General features: G+C 42.8%; 1 protein-coding gene and 1 long non-coding RNA gene across 5 annotated transcripts in view; one reads left to right on the plus strand and one right to left on the minus strand.

The window, feature by feature from the left end:
* Window positions 1-19,509, minus strand: part of TTC17 (tetratricopeptide repeat domain 17) — a 109,996-nt gene that overhangs the window by 25,143 nt on the left and 65,344 nt on the right. For 2 of the 4 annotated variants that reach the window (XM_072618439.1, XM_072618441.1), the window contains exon 17: window positions 2,822-2,992. The exons of the other annotated variants lie outside the window; for them this stretch is intronic. In XM_072618439.1, the coding sequence (XP_072474540.1) occupies window positions 2,822-2,992 (171 nt within the window). The remainder of the gene's footprint in view (window positions 1-2,821; window positions 2,993-19,509) is intronic. 4 annotated transcript variants of the gene reach the window in all.
* On the plus strand, window positions 1,519-13,425 carry LOC140510106 (uncharacterized). Its single transcript, XR_011969091.1, has 3 exons — window positions 1,519-1,602; window positions 5,117-5,201; window positions 12,901-13,425. It is a non-coding gene; the product is annotated as an uncharacterized lncRNA (long non-coding RNA).

The following is a 19,509-nucleotide window of genomic DNA, read 5'->3' on the forward strand; positions in this document are numbered from 1 at the left end:
TCTAGCTCAATGAAATGCCAGATCCAATCTTAATCTCCATCCCTTGGCTGGTTGTAGGAGGTTGTATTCTATTATTACCAAGTGGTATAAAGGACATCATTAATGGAGAAGAAGACTGGAAAAGGAGGCTGTCTGGTGAGTATAGAGGGTGAAGGACAACAGTAGATATTCTAGTGTTGTAAAAAGAATCAGTGGAAGGACTTCAGTTCATTGGCCAGAGAGTCCCTCTGTGAAGTGCTCACACAGACAAGAATCACACAGGATGAGAAGGTATAGGCTCGTGTGTGGGCATGGGGGGATCCATGAGCCATGGATCACCAGTAGAGAGATGCCCATGGCCACACCATGAACCCATCACAGTATCCCAATTTTAGAAATGCAGAGACCAACACTCAGAAAGATTAAATGTCTTGCCTAAGGTCACACAGCAAACAAATTCCAAGGTTGGGAGTCAAATCCGGGACTTTGCCTCCAGGTTTAATGTTCTTTCAATTAAACCACAGTTTGGAAAATAAACATGTTATTTATTAAGCAACTCCTCTGTACCAGGCACCATGTTAAGTGTTTTACAATCTTTATGAGGTAGGTGCTGTTATTATCCCCATCATATAGCTGAGAAAACTAAGGAAGAGAGAAGTTATAAGTGACTTTCTCAGGGTCACACATCTAGTATGTGTGTGAGGCAGGATTTGGATTCAAGTAGTTTTGACTGGAGGTTCAGCATTCTATCCACCTGGAAAGTCAGGGGCAAACAATTTTTGTTAGGCTGCATCATATTTTTAGAGTACCAAAGGAGTTTCAAATTCTTTTTTTAAAGTGAAGAATTATTTCCCACAGGGAATACATCATGCCCTACTTCATCTGGTTGGAGAGATCAGGCTTTTATATAGGAAGTATTCTTTTTAAAGTGAGGCAAACCTCTTACAGGGAAATCATCCCAAACCTCTGGTTCAGAATCCTCCTTCAGTTCTGTTTAAGTGGGTCCTTTAAATGTCAGGTTCTCTGGAAAGGGCCACTGACCCTCAAAAAGAAGGCAGCTGGAGGTAAAGGGCAGGCAGGAAGCATGGCAGATTTGGACACTAATGAATGCGTAATGAGGAAATTTAAGCACTGTATGCAAATTTCAGGCTATAGATCATAAAGGTGTGTGTGAGGGTGGCAGGGGGGTGTGGGGAAAGCTGGAAGCAAATTTGTCATATGGCCAAAAACAAAAATGACTGCCAGCCTAGCAGAGTGCAGATTTGTATTGTTTTTAAAAGGATTTCATCCCTGCCAGTGGAGGTACCTCCATTTTTGGACAGACCCCTCATGAACTGTGTTCCCTTCAAATAGGCCTCAGCCCCATACCTGGAACACTCTCCCTTTTCACCTGTGTCTGTGGGAACTCCACTTTTCTCTCTTCCAAGACTCAGCTCAAGAGCTGCTTCCTTCAAAAGACCTTCCCTGATTCCCATGGATGTTGTGGATCAAAGCCTGACTACCCCACCTTCCCATGAAATTCCTTTGTTTTTGTTTATAGGATCACAGGACTTTAGATTTCAAGGTACAAAGAGTCTTGGAGATCTTTGAATATAGAGATGAAGAAAACTGAAGTCCAAAAAGGTAGTGGCTTGCCTAAAAAAATTATGGGAAGAAGGGTTAGGGCTGGAATTCAAATATATCTGTGTCTGTGATGTGTCCCCTGCAGAAGGATGGAAGCCTCTTGGAGGCTGAGACAGCTTTGATTTGGGTCTCTGTGTCCCATTCAAGCACAAGGCCTAGTCCATGCTGGAGGCTTAACAAAAGCTTGTTGAACTGCATGGCTGAATTCACCTAACTTTTTACATGACCTCAGGTAAGAAGGCAACAGGTGGAGAACTGGTGACTTACAAAGACAAACAAGCATCTGTTTTCTCTTAGAAGCTGCAAGCAGATGGTTAGAATTCATGTGCTCAGAGTTCAAGTTCATCATATTAGAAAGCCACGGTGATGCCAAGCTGCTCTTAAGCCCTCAAATGCCAGAACCACGGCCCATGAACATGCTTCATAAAAGCTGGAAAGATGGAGAGACGGGGGGTGGTGCGAGGTGTTTGTAGAGAGAAGTAAGAACTAGGATTGGAAAGATTAGTGAGAAAAGTGCCTCATGACACCTAGGGATTTGTATTTAAGAAAAACTGCTTCTTCATCTTTATTATTCTTGTGCTTAAAGCTTATTTAATTGGATTTTATTTTTTCCTAGCAAGAGCATAATGAGGCAGAAATGCATGTTATTCTACTTGCCTCTTTTAATCACACATAGGTAAAGGCTAGCTGTTAAGACACTGGGCTGCAAACAAGGCACCACCATCCACTGGATGGCCACTTACCCTCATTGCTGGCCCACTACCTAGGAGGAAACAGACAGTCCAGTGAGTGCTCACCTTGCAACTCAGCTGATCAAGTGATGGCAAAGATCCCAGCTGAGCCTGGATACCTGGTCCTAGTGGGGGACCTTGGGAAGAGCCCTGGCCTGCGTGGGAACCACAGCACTTAGTCTATTCAGGTCTAAGTTGTTTTATGGCTTCACTCTCCAGATGAGGCATCTTCAATGAGCTACGATAAAAAGCTCTTTTAAAACCTGGTTCAGGAGGGAAGCATTTAGAAACATAGGAGAGTCCAACAAGAGACAGTGGGAAGCAAAGATTGGAAGTAGTAGGAACAGAGCTTGCTTTCTGTTCTGTCGTAAGAGGTCCCCTCCTGATTTACACTGCAAGGTGAGAGACTTCCATTGAGAAACCAGGACTCAGAGCTTGGGGTAGACTTTTTCCTACAAGCCCCGTTTGAAAGGTGAAGTTCAACTTACTTTGAAGTCTAAGGGGATCTGAGTCTCTCCCTGAATTCTCAATGGAGATACTGGGGTCCTCCTCTCTTCCTTTCCCAGAAGGGCCATCTTCAGTAGCTCCCAGGGCCTCAGGATTGTCAAAATATTTCTCTCTGCCATGGAGGCTGTCCTGGTTACTCTCATGACAGTGACCTCGAGGATAAGAGACAGACACATTAGAAGTGACCCTCTGGAGCGGGCCAAAGAGAATGCTGCCCAACACCGTGAGGCAGGAACAAAGAAGGGACATGTCCCACTTTTCCTCTATGAGCAAACATAAACACGTTAAGCAGATAGAGATCCAGACTGGATTTTTGCATAGTCCAAGTTTCTGCAAAGTTGTTTTGAACAGTTATAGTTGTCAGGCCGTTGTGCGAAATCAAGCATTCATGGAAAATCTGCATCCACAAAGTTCTGAGTCCCCAGATCTGATTTTTTTTCCTATTTATAGTGAAATTCTAGGCCAAATTTTCTTAAAGCTGAGAGGTCTTAATAAATTCTTTTCATCTGCTATTTATCTATCTCTATTAAAGATGAGAACTCTAAAATTAGCACTGAAGCTACAGAAAATATGATGGATTATGACAGATAAAGGGACTATTCTGTCCTAGAATAAAGGGAGTTCAAGCAATAGAAAGCCAAGAAGCACAGAATGACAGACTTGGGGATGTGGTACGTGTTAAGTTACCTGTAGACATGCTGAATGACTTCATACGTATAAACAGTATCATGTGCTTGACTTCTCAAGGGATAGGGAAGGGGCGGGGGGGAGGGAAAGAATTGGGAATTCAAATTTTTAAAAAATGTTCAATTTTTTTTACATGTAATTGGGAAATATTTAATGAAACAAATAAAAATATATTTAAAAAATCACTATTACTATGAGGAAGCCAGGTATCTATACTTTTTTTTATTAAGAAAGCAGAACCTTTGAAGAATGCCCATGGAACAGTCAAAGTCACACAATCTGGGTGATGACCATTTGCAGAAAAAACGAATGTTCTAGGTATAATCCTAATACTTCCACTAACATTCTGACACATACTAGCCTAGGGAAGCAGGGCAAGGTTCTCACTTCTCCATTTCCTAGGCAAACTGTTAAGACTCTAAGTGACAGAAGTTCTGACCTGCCTCAATGAAGGGCACTTCCACATAGGGAGATCCCTGCACTGAAAAAAGTCACAGATTGGGACAAAAGCCAAATATTAAGGCTAGTCCTCAATCGTGAGGAGTCAAGGCATAAGATTTGAAATACTAGGAACCAATTCTTAAAATAACCAAATGGACACTGTTCTGCTCCACCTAGTCATGGTAGCCATTCCTTGGTATAGCAATATGATGATTCAAAGTGGCAAAGAACCGATCAGCTTCTTGCTGCCACTTTGGGTATGTGTGGTTCAGTGAATAATCTTTCTGCCTAGTTTTAAAGGGTTCTAAAGTTGTCCTATTTTGTTCCACAAGGGAGAAGGGCATTTGTGACTCTGGAGTCACAGTCCAATGAAGGGTTAGATCAGATGGTCTCTGGGGTCCGCTATAGAGGAGAAGGACCTCAAACGTCACTTAATCCAATCCTCACATTTTACAAATGGGGAAACTGAAACCCAGAGCAGACATGATCTGCCCACAGTCACAGAGGTATTGAGTGGCAGAGGTCTTGACTGCTTCTGTTCCAGATCTAGTGCTCTTTCCATCATACCATATATCTCTCCCCCTCCCCCCAATGCTTTACCTGTCTCATGAAGGGAATGGATCTAAGATCCAGCTGATCTGAACATAATATTGTTAGAACAAGGGGTTACCATCTGAGAAGTCTGGGGCATGCATGGGGAAGGATCTCCCCCTATGGCTTAATTCATTGGCAATGACAAAGACGCAAAAGAATGCTGTATAAAGTCCATGCACTTTGATGGGGGTTTTGTGTAAACTGCTTGGGTTAAGTCTTCCATCATGAGATGACTAAACATGGTATGGGAAGATGAATCCAACAAAACCAGATCTATCAGACAGAGCATGGAGACAAGTTCCCCATTCATCTTCTCCCATTATAACACCTAAGAAAGTGACCCAAGGTTATACAGATGACAAAGCTCAGTGGAAATAGGCTGGGAAAGTTGTTTTTGTTAAGAGAACAGGAAGAGAAAGGCTCTCCAAAACAGGTTTTTATTTATTTCTTGAATATTGGCTATGAGTGGTGATGGTAAAGCTGGTTAGAACCTATAGAAACTTAAACAGCTAAGAAGAGACACTCTTGTTACTCTTCTTGTATTTTGGATTCAGAGACCCTTCCATGCTTTGTTCCATGGGGGAAGGATCCCTGACAACATAAACTTGGAATCCAGGAATCCTGAATCTCCAGTTCCAGGTACTTAATTTTTCCAGCATCATTTAATATATTGGACACATTTGGGTTGGTGTTGTGGGAGGGTGTGTGTGTGGTTAACTAATGACCTCCCCAAATTTCTATATGTACCTTGGTCCACAACAACCGAAAAGAGAAAAACACTTTTAAGCCTTGTAGTACCAGAACCTAAGAACGGCTATTGCCACATAAGTATCTCATGCATTTGTGCCTTACTCCCATTGTACTCAAAATTGGAGCCAATGCTTTCCATGGATGTAATATAAAATACACATTTCCCTATTTTGCAGGAGGCTTTAGTACTAGGTTTATAAGGGGGGTGGGGAACATTCTGAAACTGCTTTTCAGTTCTTGTTATGTTATCTGAGAAAATGTCTACACACACACACTGCAAACGGTGGCTGCCTTCTCCTAGAGCAGCACTTCTTAAATTGTGGGTCACAAACCCACATGGCGTTGCAACCCACAGTCTAAAAAATACTGAAGGGATAGTGAGTGACCAAAGTTTAAGAAGCTCTATCCTAGAGGAGCTATCACTGTTGTTATCATTACTGCTGTCAAAATACTTTTCAGCACCTACTATGTTCAAGGCACTATGGTAGGTTGCTGGAGCTCCAGAATTTTATGACAATCTCGGCCCTCAAAAGATTTTATAATCTGGTTTCAGAGTCAGGAGTGGTCAAGAACTGAGTGATATTGTATTTCCCACTAGAATTGAAACTCTTTGAAGGCAAAAACTGCATTTCATTTTTGGTTTGGTATCCTCTGAACTTAGGCACATAGTAGCTGAATAGTAAGAAATGAATGATCATTTAAGTGCTTACTATGTGCCAGGTGCTGTGTTAATAAGGACAAAATCGAAACAGTCTTTGCTTTCAAGGAATCCACATTCTACAGGATGGAGACAAACATGCTCATACTTACATATATACAAAAGAGTATTAAATAAATACAAAATAGTTTGTCAGACTGAATTAGCCATACAAGGTGACATACAAGTGAGTGAGTCCGCAGAGCATGGTGGCTAGGGTTGGCCATGTAGTCCAGAAGACCTGGCTCTAAGTCTTGCCTCTGACACAGACTAGCTGTGAAACGAAGGGCAAAGTATTTCCTCTCCTAATGGCCTGGGCAGCTCTCTAACAATAGCAAGCAATTACACAGTGCTTTAAGCTTTGTGACCCATTTAAGAAGTGCTGCTCTAGAAGGCAGCCACCATTTGCTCTGTGTGTGTGTGGTGCGCGCGTGCGCTTTAAGTTTTGCAAAGTGCTTTAGAAGTATTAACTCACTTGATCCTTACAACAACCCTGGAGGTAGGTATTAAGATTATCCCTATTTTACAGATAAGGAAACTGAGGCAGAGGTTAAATGACTTGCTGAGGGTCATACAGCTAGTATCTGAGGGTAGATTTGACCTCAGATCTAGTACTCTATCCACTGTACCACCGAAATGCCTCTAAGAATTCAAGTTTTACAAATGTTGTTAATTTACATCAGTGGAAGGGGTTTCTACAACTGGAATTTACCCACGGTTCACATCTGTATCAAAACCGAAATATATACGTGCTCATTTGCAAAGTGCTTAGCACAGTACTTGGCACATAGCAGGTGCTTAATAAACACATATTTCTCTTCCACAGACACATCTCACCTACCTTAATGTTTACAGTCTACCTCAAATGCTATAGAAGTTTACAAAAATATAGGTCCAATAACTACTGATCAAGTCTGGAGGAGGGAAAGAAGATTAGAAGGGCCATTTGTCTCTAAGGCTATGCCCTGATGACATGGCTGTGGAAGGCTTCACATGAAGCTAGGTTTGGAGGGCTGGAGGAGGTAGATCTGTGAAAAGGAGGAAATTCCAGGCAAAATGGGGGGAACATTCTGGGTGTATTTGACAGATGAAACTGTAAGTTTAAGAGCAAGGATGTCTGCCTATTGATGGCTCTCTCTCTTCTGCAGATTCCGCTGGTCCAAAGATTCAACTTGTCCCACTACATCCCCTACCTTCTGGTGTGAAAGGGGGAGTACTTAGGAGCATGTGACCATGAACAATTCACTTAACCTTTGAATATGTTTTCTCTTCTGTAAACTGAGGGATAAGAATACTTCTGCCAACTACCAATGGCTGGTAGTGAGAAAATCATTTCATAGACACTGAAACACTATTTCACTATTATTAAGTACTTAAGAGGCAATGTCAATTAGTGGTTAGAGCTGGACCTAGAGCCACATCTGATATCTATTGGCTCTGCCGCCCTAGGCCACTCTCAAAGACAAAATTGTAGCCAGAAGGAGCCAATCAGAACTGTGGAATCTGGAAGTTCTATGGACCAATGAAACCACAGGTCTAGTACCTCTCCCTTTTTAGAGGCACACTATGTGCCAGGCACTGTGTTAAGCACTGAGGGTACCAAGAGAATATTAACAAGAGCCAGTCCTTGCCAGCTCTAATAGGGAAAGATAACACATAGAGGACAGTGACCAGGGAAATTGGTTTGGTTCTGGGAAGGTGGAAAACAGGAGGTGAGGTGGGAGAATTATGGTCTGGGTGGAATATGAAACTATACTCCAGTGTCTAGGGCCAGTCAGGAGATATCATGGGCTAAATGAGTTAGCGCATATACATATATACACATATACATATATACATATACACACGTGTGTGTGTACACACCAACAGAGTTGGGCTCTAGGGTATCAGATCCAAAGTGGATCTGAATGGATTACTGTCCCCTGGAATTACAGATTTTTATTCTAGAACAACTGGCTAGGGAGGGCCAGGTTTCAAGTCTAGCCAGGAAGAGCCAGTTGGCATTCTACCTGACCTCCATGTATCTTCTGAAACTGTTAATCAGCCCTGCTTCTGGCTATTTTCTCCACCCTTGGAACCCTTGGGTTCCATGACCATGCTCTGTTTTGGTTCTCCCACTTGTAGTTTCTCAGTTTCCTTTGCTGGATCATCTTCTGACCAACTGGTATCCTTCACTGGGAAATGAACCCAGGTCCTCCTCAATTCCCACCCAAAACTCTTGTCCATTCCAATCCCCTGACTTGCATGCACATAGCAGGCACTTGATTGTGGAACTGAATTACAGGAGGGACCAATCAGATCGGCTTTCAAAAACTACTTGCATTTCTGAATAGAGAATTGAAGTTAGGACTGACTAAACTTAGTTCTACTACTGGCTTCTTACAGGACCTTTGGTAAGTTACTTAACTTTCTGGGCCACAGGTTTTTCATCCATAAAATAGGCAGGTGGTAGTGGAGGGCTAGAAGACCCTTGAGTTTCCTTCCAGCCCTGAATCTAAATCCTATGAATTCCTCAGGAAGAATTCCACACTTCTCAAAGGCAGATCTTAATCAGGAGAAAATAAAATGAGTCTATTAAATAATAAGAATAATGAAAATGAAAGACATTATGCCCTGAGGGAATCTTAGGTGTCTTCTAGCTGTAAGAAATTTTCTCATGAAAATTACACTCTGACTTGGGTTAAATGACACCAAACAGTCACAGCCACAACTCTCAGCATTAGCCCTCAGTGAAAGTCTTGCTGATTTAATGCTGGACTTTTTCCACCAGCCTTGGCCTCACATCTCTCCCCTGCCCTCCCCTTCTCTTTTCACCATGAAAATTTAATTGGCTTCATCTTTTAAAATCTCTGCAGTATGCACAGCACTTCATGGGTAATTTATAAGCTATGATGCGCATAGGACCCCAAAGCTAAAATTAGCCGTCATGCCTGACATCAGGCCTGGGAGCTTTTTGATGCAGGACTGCTGCATTCTAAGAATGCTACCCCTCAGTAGAGGTAGCCTCCCATCCCCACTCCCTGTGGCCCAGCCCTTCCTACACCTGCCAGAAGGTGGGCAGAACAATTGGCTGAGGAGGATGCAGAGGTGAAGGGTGAGGACAAGCAGGCAAGGAGGCTGGCCACCCAGTTCTACTTTAAAATAGATCACAGTAGTGAGCCAAGAAATAGGCAGCCCTAAAATGGGGGAAAAAAACAACCCTTAAGGGGGAAAATTTACATGCCCATAAGATTAGAGCAGTTAATATTGACTTTCTTGCGTTGACAGCTAAAAAAAGCCTGGGAAAGAGGTCTGGCGTGCTTTGGGTAAGCAGAGTGCTAAATATAGAAAGTCAAATTGCTAAATTCTTTACTCCTGCTCCTTCGTTGTCTGGTGGAGAGATGAAGCAGTCAAGCGTGTGCCCAAATTCTGGGCACTTGAGCTGTCCAGTCAGCTGGGGCCTCAGGGGGCAGCAGGTGTTTTCAGATCAGGAATAAAGGTGCCCCTCTGGGTGACCGGACGAGCTCCCCTAGGGAAGGCAGGTAAGGAAGCAAGGACACTCGGAAAGCTAACCATTCATCTTAGAGGCATGTGACTGTGCATTCGCAGACTCAGCCCTCTGGCTGGACAGTGAGGGAAATCTGCAGTTTGGTATCCCCTTGTGCCTAGGACTTTCTGGAGTAACTATGGGGTTCTAATGAAATGCCTTAGGGAAAAAAAACACACTAAAACAAGTACTACTCTAACGCTGCCAGGCTGCAAACAGAAATGCCCGTTTATGTATCTTGTTTAGTATTCCTTGGGAATAATAAGATGACTGCAACTTCACTTATGTCTGTCTCCAAATCAGGCACTTCTAACTGGTTACCTTGCTGTGTGTTCATGGGCACATCCCCAAACCTCTCTGTACCTAAGTGCTTCTTCCATAAATCAAGCATACCACCAAACAGGCTTTGGGAAGTTAAACAGAATTTGGGATCCCAGATGCTGATCTGAAAGGTATCTCAAAGATCATCCAGTCCAATTCTCTCATTTTTTTTTAATAGACAGGGAAACTGAGGCCCAGAAGTTAGGCGATGTATCTAAGGTCATGCAGCTAATAAACAGCAGAGCTGGGACTTGAGCTCCAGCCCTCAGGATTTGAATTCAGGGCTTTTTTCTAAATTACCACACTACCTCTCTCAATGCACAATGGTCTCTAGTAAGGAGAAAGGCATAATGCATCCTGTGGCTGAGGAGAGAGGCAGTGTGGCTCAGTAGGAAGAGAACTAGCTCTGGAGACAGGAGCCTCAAAGTCCTCTTATGTGTGGGTAAATGAGAGCTTTCCTGGGCTTGTACCTTTACCTATAAAATAAAGGGCTTGGAGCTCTATGAACCTAGTCCCCAAATAGACCTTTTTCAGATTACTGTGCTTCACTGTTTGTAAAATAACCTCGGAAAAGTTCATGCTGGTAGAACTGTTAGGGACATATCCTCTCAAGCCAATTCTGTGCACAAAGACTTGGGGAAGAATATCTTCCACAGCCCTGATCCAAGTATGTAAAATTTGTTAAAGAGACTGGCTTTCTTCTCAATCTTTTTGGTGGAGGAAAGGATTCCATAGATAGAATCAGAGAATTCTGGAGTTGGAAAGTGGACCACCTAGTCCCAATGACCCATTTTGGAGAGGTAAACACCAACAGCCAGAGTGAATGTGATGCGGTACATGGTTAGTTACCCAGCTATTAAGTGCCAGATTCAGGGTCAGGTCTCTGGAGACTTTTAATTCCAAGTCCAGCACAGTATGCTTGGTGCTTTGGAATTCTTCAGGGCTGATCTAGTTAGAAAAAGGTCACATGCAAACTGAGATGCCTTAATTTTTTAATAAAAATTCCTGAGGACTCGCTTATTAGCATGGTACAGTGGAAACTGTCACTAGCTCTAGCATCAGAGGACCTGACACATGCCACCTGTGGTACTTTGGCCATGTCACTCCATGGACCTCAATTTCCTCATTTATAAGGGGGCTGGACTAGGTACTATCTAAAAAGATTAAAGAATCATACATCTCTCCTTGTGCTGTGTCTTCTTGGTAAATTAACAACCACTATAAACTAGCCCCCTTTACCATCTATCTACCTCACTCAAAATCATTAGAGCGGTCCTTGAATGGGATACCTAATCAATATTTTTTTTTTGCAACATAGGGACTATGTCCAGATGGCAAATCAGGAACATATTCTCTTCCCCCAAACCCAGCATAGTGGTCACCTGATGTGCCAGGGGAAGGAAAATGATTTTTCTCTAGTCACCTCCAGCATTTCTAGGTGCAGAGGTGGTAATAAGTTCATCTCTATGCTTCTGTGGGGGTAGAAAGAAACAGCTCATGGGATTACGAAGGCAGGATCTTAGTGATCACTCAGTTCAACCTCTTCCTCTAAAAGATGATGAAATGGGCTTTTAGGAGATTAAGTGACTGGCCTGAGGTCACTCAGTATATAATAGCACTAAGAGCTGAGACCAAAGCTTTGATTCCAAATCCAGTGTTCTTCTCCAACACTAACTAAGGTCAAACTGTACCAAGACAACTTGAAATTTCAGAAAGTTGGTTATGCTGAAAATTAGCCTTGTGATACGTGCTCTGGATGCATCTAACTTTACCAGGATTCTTTCGTTGGGACCTGGGGAGAAGAAAATGAGAACGGCAATAATCAAAAGGCTCACACTGGGCAGGGGACATCCACTGGCCTTCAAGAGGCAGGATTCACTGGTTTTGTTTTAGGTTGGGGTTTTTTTTTTGTTTTTGGCCTTTGTGCCCAGCACACAGTAGGTGCTTAACTGCTTTTTCATTCATTCCCTTACTGAGGGCAAGAGAGAGAATATTTGGAGAGGTATTATATGTCTATATTACATCTGCCACTCTGGATGGCCAATGTGGCTCTTCTTTCAATTACAGATGGTTCATCTCATCCATCTGATCCTACAGTGGGGTCCTGACATAGAAAGAGTTAAATTCTTTTGCCAAGGAAATTGGGGCTTGGAGACAGGTTTGACAGTACTGAAGGCAAGATGTAGGAAAAACAGCCTAGCAGAGCTGGTGTGATGCCAAGAACTCTGGATTTGTAGGAAGAATGTCTGGGTATGATTCCCAGTTCTGTTACTTGCTACCTCTGAGGCTCTGGGCAAGTTACTTGTCTCTGGGCCTCAGTATTCTCATCTGCAAAATGGCAGGGCTGGACTATATGATAATTAAGACCCTTTCCAGCTCAAATCTATAAACCTAGGTTAAAGGTAGTCCACCTGAAAAGGTAAAGCTGTAAAGGGCTCAGTCTCTTACATCCCTGACTCTGAAGGCTTATATTCAACCCTACAGCCTCCTTTCTATTATCTCCTAGAGAAGATGTCTTTGAGTAGGAGTTCTGGTACATTCAATTAGATACAAGGCTCAGTGGGGAAAAATGCTAATAGTCTTCCTCCATACATAGTCATGTATGCCTTTTTATAGTATTTCCCCCTCCGTCCCACCTACCCTTAACTGTACTGCACTCAGATTATGCAGCTCTAAAACGAATTCCTTTTCTAAACAAGAAGGTAACCTAGTAACACTTGATGTTAACATTCCTTCTGTTTTTGTTATTATCTGAAACTTTACAGCAGTGCTCCATTGCACACAACTTATGAGTGAAAATGTCAGTGTCCAGAGTTTTTCAGCCTGGATTTTAGAATAAATCACAGAGACTATCTCTCTCTCTCTGCGTGTCTCTGTCTCTGTCTCTTTCCTTCTCTCCCTCTCCTTTCTATGTGTCCCCCCTCCCTTTTCCCTCCCACCCAATGCTCACAATTGTTCCAGGTTTCTTTACAGACTTTTCATTAAAAAGCTACCAGGGAACTTCTGCTATGATAAGCAAGTGTTTTGTTTTTTTTTACCCACAGAGTTAGCAGGTACCTAGTGTCATGAAAGCCTCCTCTAGAGCAATTCAACACTCTGAAAGGACACGATTGCAGAAGGCAAGGAGGTAGAGTTTCCAAGGATGAAAGAGATCTAACTGGGGATCAGCCACATTACAACATCAAGCTCTGCTCAGAAGCTTCCCCTATTACTCTAGCATCAGAGCTCAGTGGGCTAGAACTGCTTGAACAGTCTACGGTGCATGGAGCAGCAGCCAGTTTGCTGGTGACTTGGGGCAGGCCACTCCCCCTCTCTGTGCTCAGTTGGGATGCTTGGATCACGGGCCATAATAACAACTGCCATTGATACAGTGCTTCAGATCTGGCCAAGTCCCTAGGGCGGGATATGTTTAGAAATGAAAACGATATAAGAATGAGATCAACACAATTTCAGTCTGCAACTTGCGTTACACATATGATCACACCTGGTCCTCACAAAAACCCTGAATGCTAAGTGCTCTGGGTTTGATTTTCCATCCCCATTTCACCAATAAACAGGCTGTGAGCTTAGGTTACTGTCCAGGATCATATGTGTCTGAGGTGGGAGGTGGGCCCAGGTCTTCCTGACTCTCAGCCCTACACTCTAGCCACCAGCTTACCCTTCCTTTCTACTACATGGCAACAAACACAACTACAGGCTTTTGGATGAAATCTCTATGGGTGAGGATTGCTAAGGTCCTGCATTTCAGTGAAAAGGAAAGCGTCTCTTGGCCTTGTGTTTGCCCAACAACTATTGCCACAGAAGCTCTGTGGGAGGCTTTTACACAGTGGTTACCTACTGCCTGACCTTAAAAGTGTCATGTTGGGGAGGTCAGGATTCAGCACTGGGCTCTCACATTTTTAGTGGTGTAACTGGTTTAAGAGAGAGTCTAAAACAAGTGAAAAAGATTTTCATGGTCTAAAATCTGCATTGGATTTTCTGCCTCTTGCTGTACAATATCATTCTTATAGCTGACATTTCACTGGTGAGGTAATGCCAACAAAATACATCCCCCACAACAACCAAGAAGCCTGTTGTTCAAGTATCATTATTCCCACTTTACAAGATGATGAAGCTGAAGCTCAGAGAGGGAGGGTTACACATAATAAACAGGAGAGCCAGGACTTGAACCTAGCTCTTCTGACTCCAAATACAGTTCTCTTTACCTTTCCACACAGGATGGGAAGAGTCCACTGTGCTTGACCATCCAACCTCCTCCTCACCATAGTTGCATTGTATTTGGAAAAGAAGTGCGAGACAGTGGACAGAACACAGTACTTAAATCCAGGAAGACCTGAACTCAAATCCTGCCTCACTCTTATGAGCTGCTTGCCCATGGGCAAGCCTCTCACCTTCTGTAAGGCTCCTCATCTGTAAAACAGGAGTGCCAGTTGTAGTGCTCACCTCGCAGTGTTGTTTTGAGGGTCACGTGCTCTGCCAACCCCAATGTACGACACACATGCCAGCGATCACTGTCTTTATGTTCACTGCATTTTGTTTGGAACATCACAGGCATTTAACACTGGTTCAGTGATTATTATTCAGGGCTATTCTTTCACTCCATTTCAGAGCAATAGACGTGTAGCTAGGTACTGTGGCAATTTAACTGACCTCTTGCCAGTTCCACTGTCCTGCCTGTGCCTAAAACAAGAGTAAAGCACAGACTGCCAGATGCAGTGGAAAGTGGCTCTGGAGTCACAGGTCCTGGGCTTCAATTCTGGCTTGGACGTTAATGTCTTCTATGACCTTGGCCAAGCTCTCTGGGCCTCAAATTTTTTCACCTGCAAAATGAGAAGGTTGGACCAGAAGCTTTTGCGATCCCTCCCAGATCTAAATCTAGGATACTCTGGACAGGTCCAACTGGGAGAGGCTGTGATGGTAAGTAGGTGGTAGGGTTAGAACCTAATGGAGGGCAGGCCAAGGAACTGCTCTGGTGATGGGAATTAAACTGCCTGCTGCTGAGTCTGCATCCAGATCAGGCTATGAAACAGGCAAATTTAAAAGTTAAACAGAACCTAAGATTTTAAAGGTCTTCTTTTCTCTATAGGGACAACATGTGCTGGAGAAATAAAGAAAACAACTTTCTTTTTGCAGATAGCTAGATTTCTGTAATCAGGCTGACTTCAGCACCTAGGACAGCTCACCAGAACAAGAACTTCGGAGAATGTTCCTGCTGTCCAAGGCCAGTGTTCTGTGGCATGGTCAAGGAAGAAGGGCAGTGGTTTGGAACACTCATCAAAGTCACTGAGGATGGTGCAGGTGAAAGGATGCAAGTGTCTGCCAAGAAAATCTCTGAGAAGCCGTAGTGGAGGGGGAGAGAAGCACAACCCTCCAACTGAACGCTACACACATTAAACCACAAGGAGATCCTTTCTTTCCTTTCTTTGGGGTCAAAGAACTATGAAAGACCTGGGAGAGCACTCAGTCCAGCAACTTTTAACCTTGAATCTGTGAATTTATCATTATAATTATTTTTTGATAATTGTATTTCAATATAATTAGTTCTCTTTGCAATTCTACACATGTAAGAATGTTCTGAGGAGTCCGTAGGCTTTACTAGGCTAAAGGGTCAGAAGATTAGAAACCTCCGACCAAATCGAAACTCCTCATGGTATAGATGAAGCCCTAGAGGTAAAATGATTCATCTAAAGCTACAAAGACAATAAATGTCAGTGGTGGGATTTGAACCCTGGAATAATGATGTGGAGAGTCTATTACCAAATAATCCTTTCTGACCTTGGAAAAGTGAGTATTAAGCAGCAGCACTTAACCTAAACAAAGCAAGTAGCCTTGTTCTCTCTGTTCTATACTTTTCTGCACTGGACTACATAGCTTGGAGTAGGGGGTGGGTATCTAATACTCAGAAGCACTAATAACCAGAAGTTTTTTCTTTCTTTCCTATTTTTCAAATGATATTTCCCACTATAGTACAGCTTAACTAAGCAAATTCTCCAAGTACTGGGCATGCTGGCTGAATATTGTTCAGTCTGACTATGACATTAACTGCTCTGTTTTCTCATCTGTAAAAAAGGAGGTTGGAACAGAAGGCTTTCTAAGTCTATAGTTCCTGCAATCCCATATCCACTTTTCTTTCTACTAACACCACCTTCTCTCCTCATACCCTTATTGGGGTTATTAGCACTAGAACAGAAATAAGTGACAAAAGAAAGGGCACTTTGAGATAAAACCCAGAGTACTCAGGGATGACTAAGTTACATGTGAGTCTTCCTGCATCATGTAGTACTCTCAGCAGCATGATTTGAACATAACCTACCAGTGGTTGGTTGCATGTTTTCCATTGACTTTGTAATGGGCACAGAATTAATAAGTGGCCATCTGTAAGTATTCCTAAAGTGTACCTCAAAATTATAAAGGTACCCTGAGGAGCAAAGACATACCTGATTTACCCACCTCATCCTTCCAAAGTATTTTATGCTCAATCATTGTAAAGACTACCCAAAGAATGGTTTAGTGCTAGGTGTGTGTGTGTGTGTGTGTGTGTGTGTGTGTGTTTGTGTGTGTGTGCGTTCCTCTAGGTCTCTTCTTCTTGCTACTATGTGAATTTGAGGATTGCTTGACATAGAGCTCATTCATATTTACAGTCCCAAGAATCAAATTAATGTTTATAGATGGCTTAAACATTGTGTTTGGCAAGGATCTCACATTTCAAGCTCCAAGAATGAAATTAATGTTTATAGATGGCCTAAAAAGTGTTGGCAGACTCGGTCCCCTTTCCTATCACTCAGCCACCATCAGTGCAGAGAAGGAGGCACCAAACAGAACTAAGGGTCTTTTTGGTTTTTTCCTTGTTTCATGAGTTACCTTAACTAAAGAATCTATCACCTAATGTCCAGCTGGGACCATGCCAAAGCCTTTGCAGTACTGCAGTTTCGGGCCTACTGGAGCTGACTCCATTAGTATAATCTCTGAAAAACCAGTCACCTACACCCTACAATGAGGCATCAGAATGGGACTTGTGGAAGTATTTGGGGAATGTTGGGTGCTTTGCCTTCTGACCTGATACAAATATTTTGGCAGGGACAGTCAAGCCTGGATCAAGTTGGCCCTTCATCCTACTTGTAAAAAATGAATCCCAATAAGTTCCTGTGGAAAGCTTTTCCAAATGGAGATGCAAGAATGTTTTAACTGAGTTTAAATTTAGTGATGTTTCACAGGGTTTAAAACGTGGTTCATTTTCATAGTGAAGACACAAAACAAATGCCTCAAGTCTTCTTTCTTTGCAGAACAGGCAGTTTAGAGCACTTAAAATCCCACGGCTCCATCACTAATGTCCTTTCAGTAAAGCACCTTTTGGAAAAGAGGTGAATGGAACAACTGCCAACTCCTTCTCTCCAATTAAAAAAGTGTTTTTCAAGAGTTTGGGACCAAGACAAGCACTCTAATCACGCTTATGAAGAGCTGTACCTAATTACCAAGTCCATGGGGCTCTTTAACAGGCAAAAAGTATGGCACAGTATTTGTTGACTACCAACCTAACTACATCCTCATCTTGTGTATGTCCTCTCTGGACTTCCTTGGAATCACCAAGAAAGGGCTTCACTAAGAGTTCCCTGGAAGCATGTGGCTTAGCTGCCAGCCTTAGACATGCTCCTGTGTTCTTCAACATCACACATGCTCCAACTCTTGCCATTTGTGGTTTTGAGTCAGAAAAGAAAAAGAGTAAAAGAGAACTGTTTAATCCTTCTATTCCCAACGACTCCTTTCCTTGGCTCATGGCAGAGACAGGGTTCCAGTACTGCAGGAGCAGCAGGAATTGGGAGGGCTTGCTCAGCACTGGTTGCCTTGTCTGATGCCCTCCTCCCTTAAATGTGATTGGCTCATTTTTTCATGTTCATGACTTTGGCTCTTCGTGACCTACTGGTGCCAGATAAGCAGAGGCTGGCAGTTAATGCAATTTAAGCAGCTTTGAAGAAAACCACTAAAGGGACAATTTGGATGGCAAAATTCTGGATGGGTTCTAAAAAGGTGCTTAATGAGAAGATGAGACAAAGACTGTGCGGAGTTAACATGTTTGTACTCCCTCTGAAAGGGGTCTGGAGATTTTCCTGCAGGGCCATGAGCACAAATGAAATGGCACAAGAGGCTAGAGAAAGGAATTAGGCTGAATTTTCGGTAGCAACTACGAATGATGGGGGAACATCCTGGCAAGTGTGTGAACACACACCTACAACACAGTCTCTTTCAAACATGAAGCCAGTTGGACAGAACTTTTTGATGGATGCCTTTCTTTTAATTAGGCTCAACTGCTGCTGGTACATGAAGTCATGGAAATGAATACCAATGCTATGCATTTACTGAATGGACTTCGAGGCTGGTGTTTGATGAACTTATTAAAAAAACACTCGTTTCAACTGGGTTCTCAAAGTACACCAGCTGCTTTTTTTTGTATAAAAAATAATTTAAAAATGCCAAACATGCCTACTTGTGTAGGATAAAGGCAAACTTTTGAGGCCATAAAGGACAGTGCCATAGCACTAAAAACCATCTTTTCCTCATCTGGAAGAATCACATCTCTAAGAGACCCCAAGTCAGCTTCTTGTTCCATCTTTGCACAAACTTGTGATGCATCTTCCCCTTCAGAGGACCCCTCAGCTCAAACATCCTCTTCTACAGGAAACCTTTCAGTGGATGCTGCCTCCCTGGCCCCTCATTACCTTGCAATTATTACGTGTGTGTGTGTATGAGCACATACATATTCTATCCTGATACAAATATAAGCTCTTGGAGAGTAGGGACATTTGAAAAATTTTGTTTTCCTAGTACTTAGCACACAGCAGATGCTTAATAGATGCTGACTGATTCCATGAAGCTTTTCCTCATCCCCCCAGTGCTAGCACCCCTTTCCCCTATCCCAAGAAATTACTTGGTGAGAATTTTCCTCCATTTTGTGTTTCCTTTCCTGTGTACATGCTGTAGCACCCGTGCCCATCAAGTAGAATGTAAGGTACTTATGGGTATTTCCATCTTTATATTCACAGCGTCTAGCACAGGGTCATGGCAGGCCCTTAGTAAATGCATGTTAAATGCTGAATAAATGGAAAAATCTTGATATTACATAATGAGGAGTCCCCCTCCCCCCAAAGCAATATTGTTCTTATGGAATGATCTGTGAGAAACTGAAGATAAAAGAAAAGTGCTATACCATTAATCTTAAAAATAACGTTAGATGGATATAATATATAGCATTCCTCCACCTCTGCTCCTACCTTGAGGATGAAGCAGACCTGCAAGGGTCAAAAATACCTGTTACCACACCTAATTTTGGTCTAACAATAACGAACATCCCCTTTATCCCTCCTCCACCTTCCCTCTTGTCAGTAGATACAATGACAGTTTGTCCTTTTAATGACATGGGTATAGAAACCATGGTGAGCTCCTGGTGCTGTCTGGGAATGGGGCCCAAAACACAGAGAACAATGTCTAAATTTAACTCTCCAGCCCTGTCAGCAGACAGAAGACTCTAAAATGCGACTGGAGATACCTTTCACCGGGTGCCCTGGTGCTACATACAGAGTAGGAGGGGAAGCAGTCCTGTGGCCTGAATTTCAGTGAAGGCCTTGAAGATAACTTGGGTTTCCTTTCACAGAACTGAA

Source organism: Notamacropus eugenii, chromosome 6 (assembly GCF_028372415.1).
Source record: "Notamacropus eugenii isolate mMacEug1 chromosome 6, mMacEug1.pri_v2, whole genome shotgun sequence".
Taxonomy (NCBI): domain Eukaryota; kingdom Metazoa; phylum Chordata; class Mammalia; order Diprotodontia; family Macropodidae; genus Notamacropus; species Notamacropus eugenii.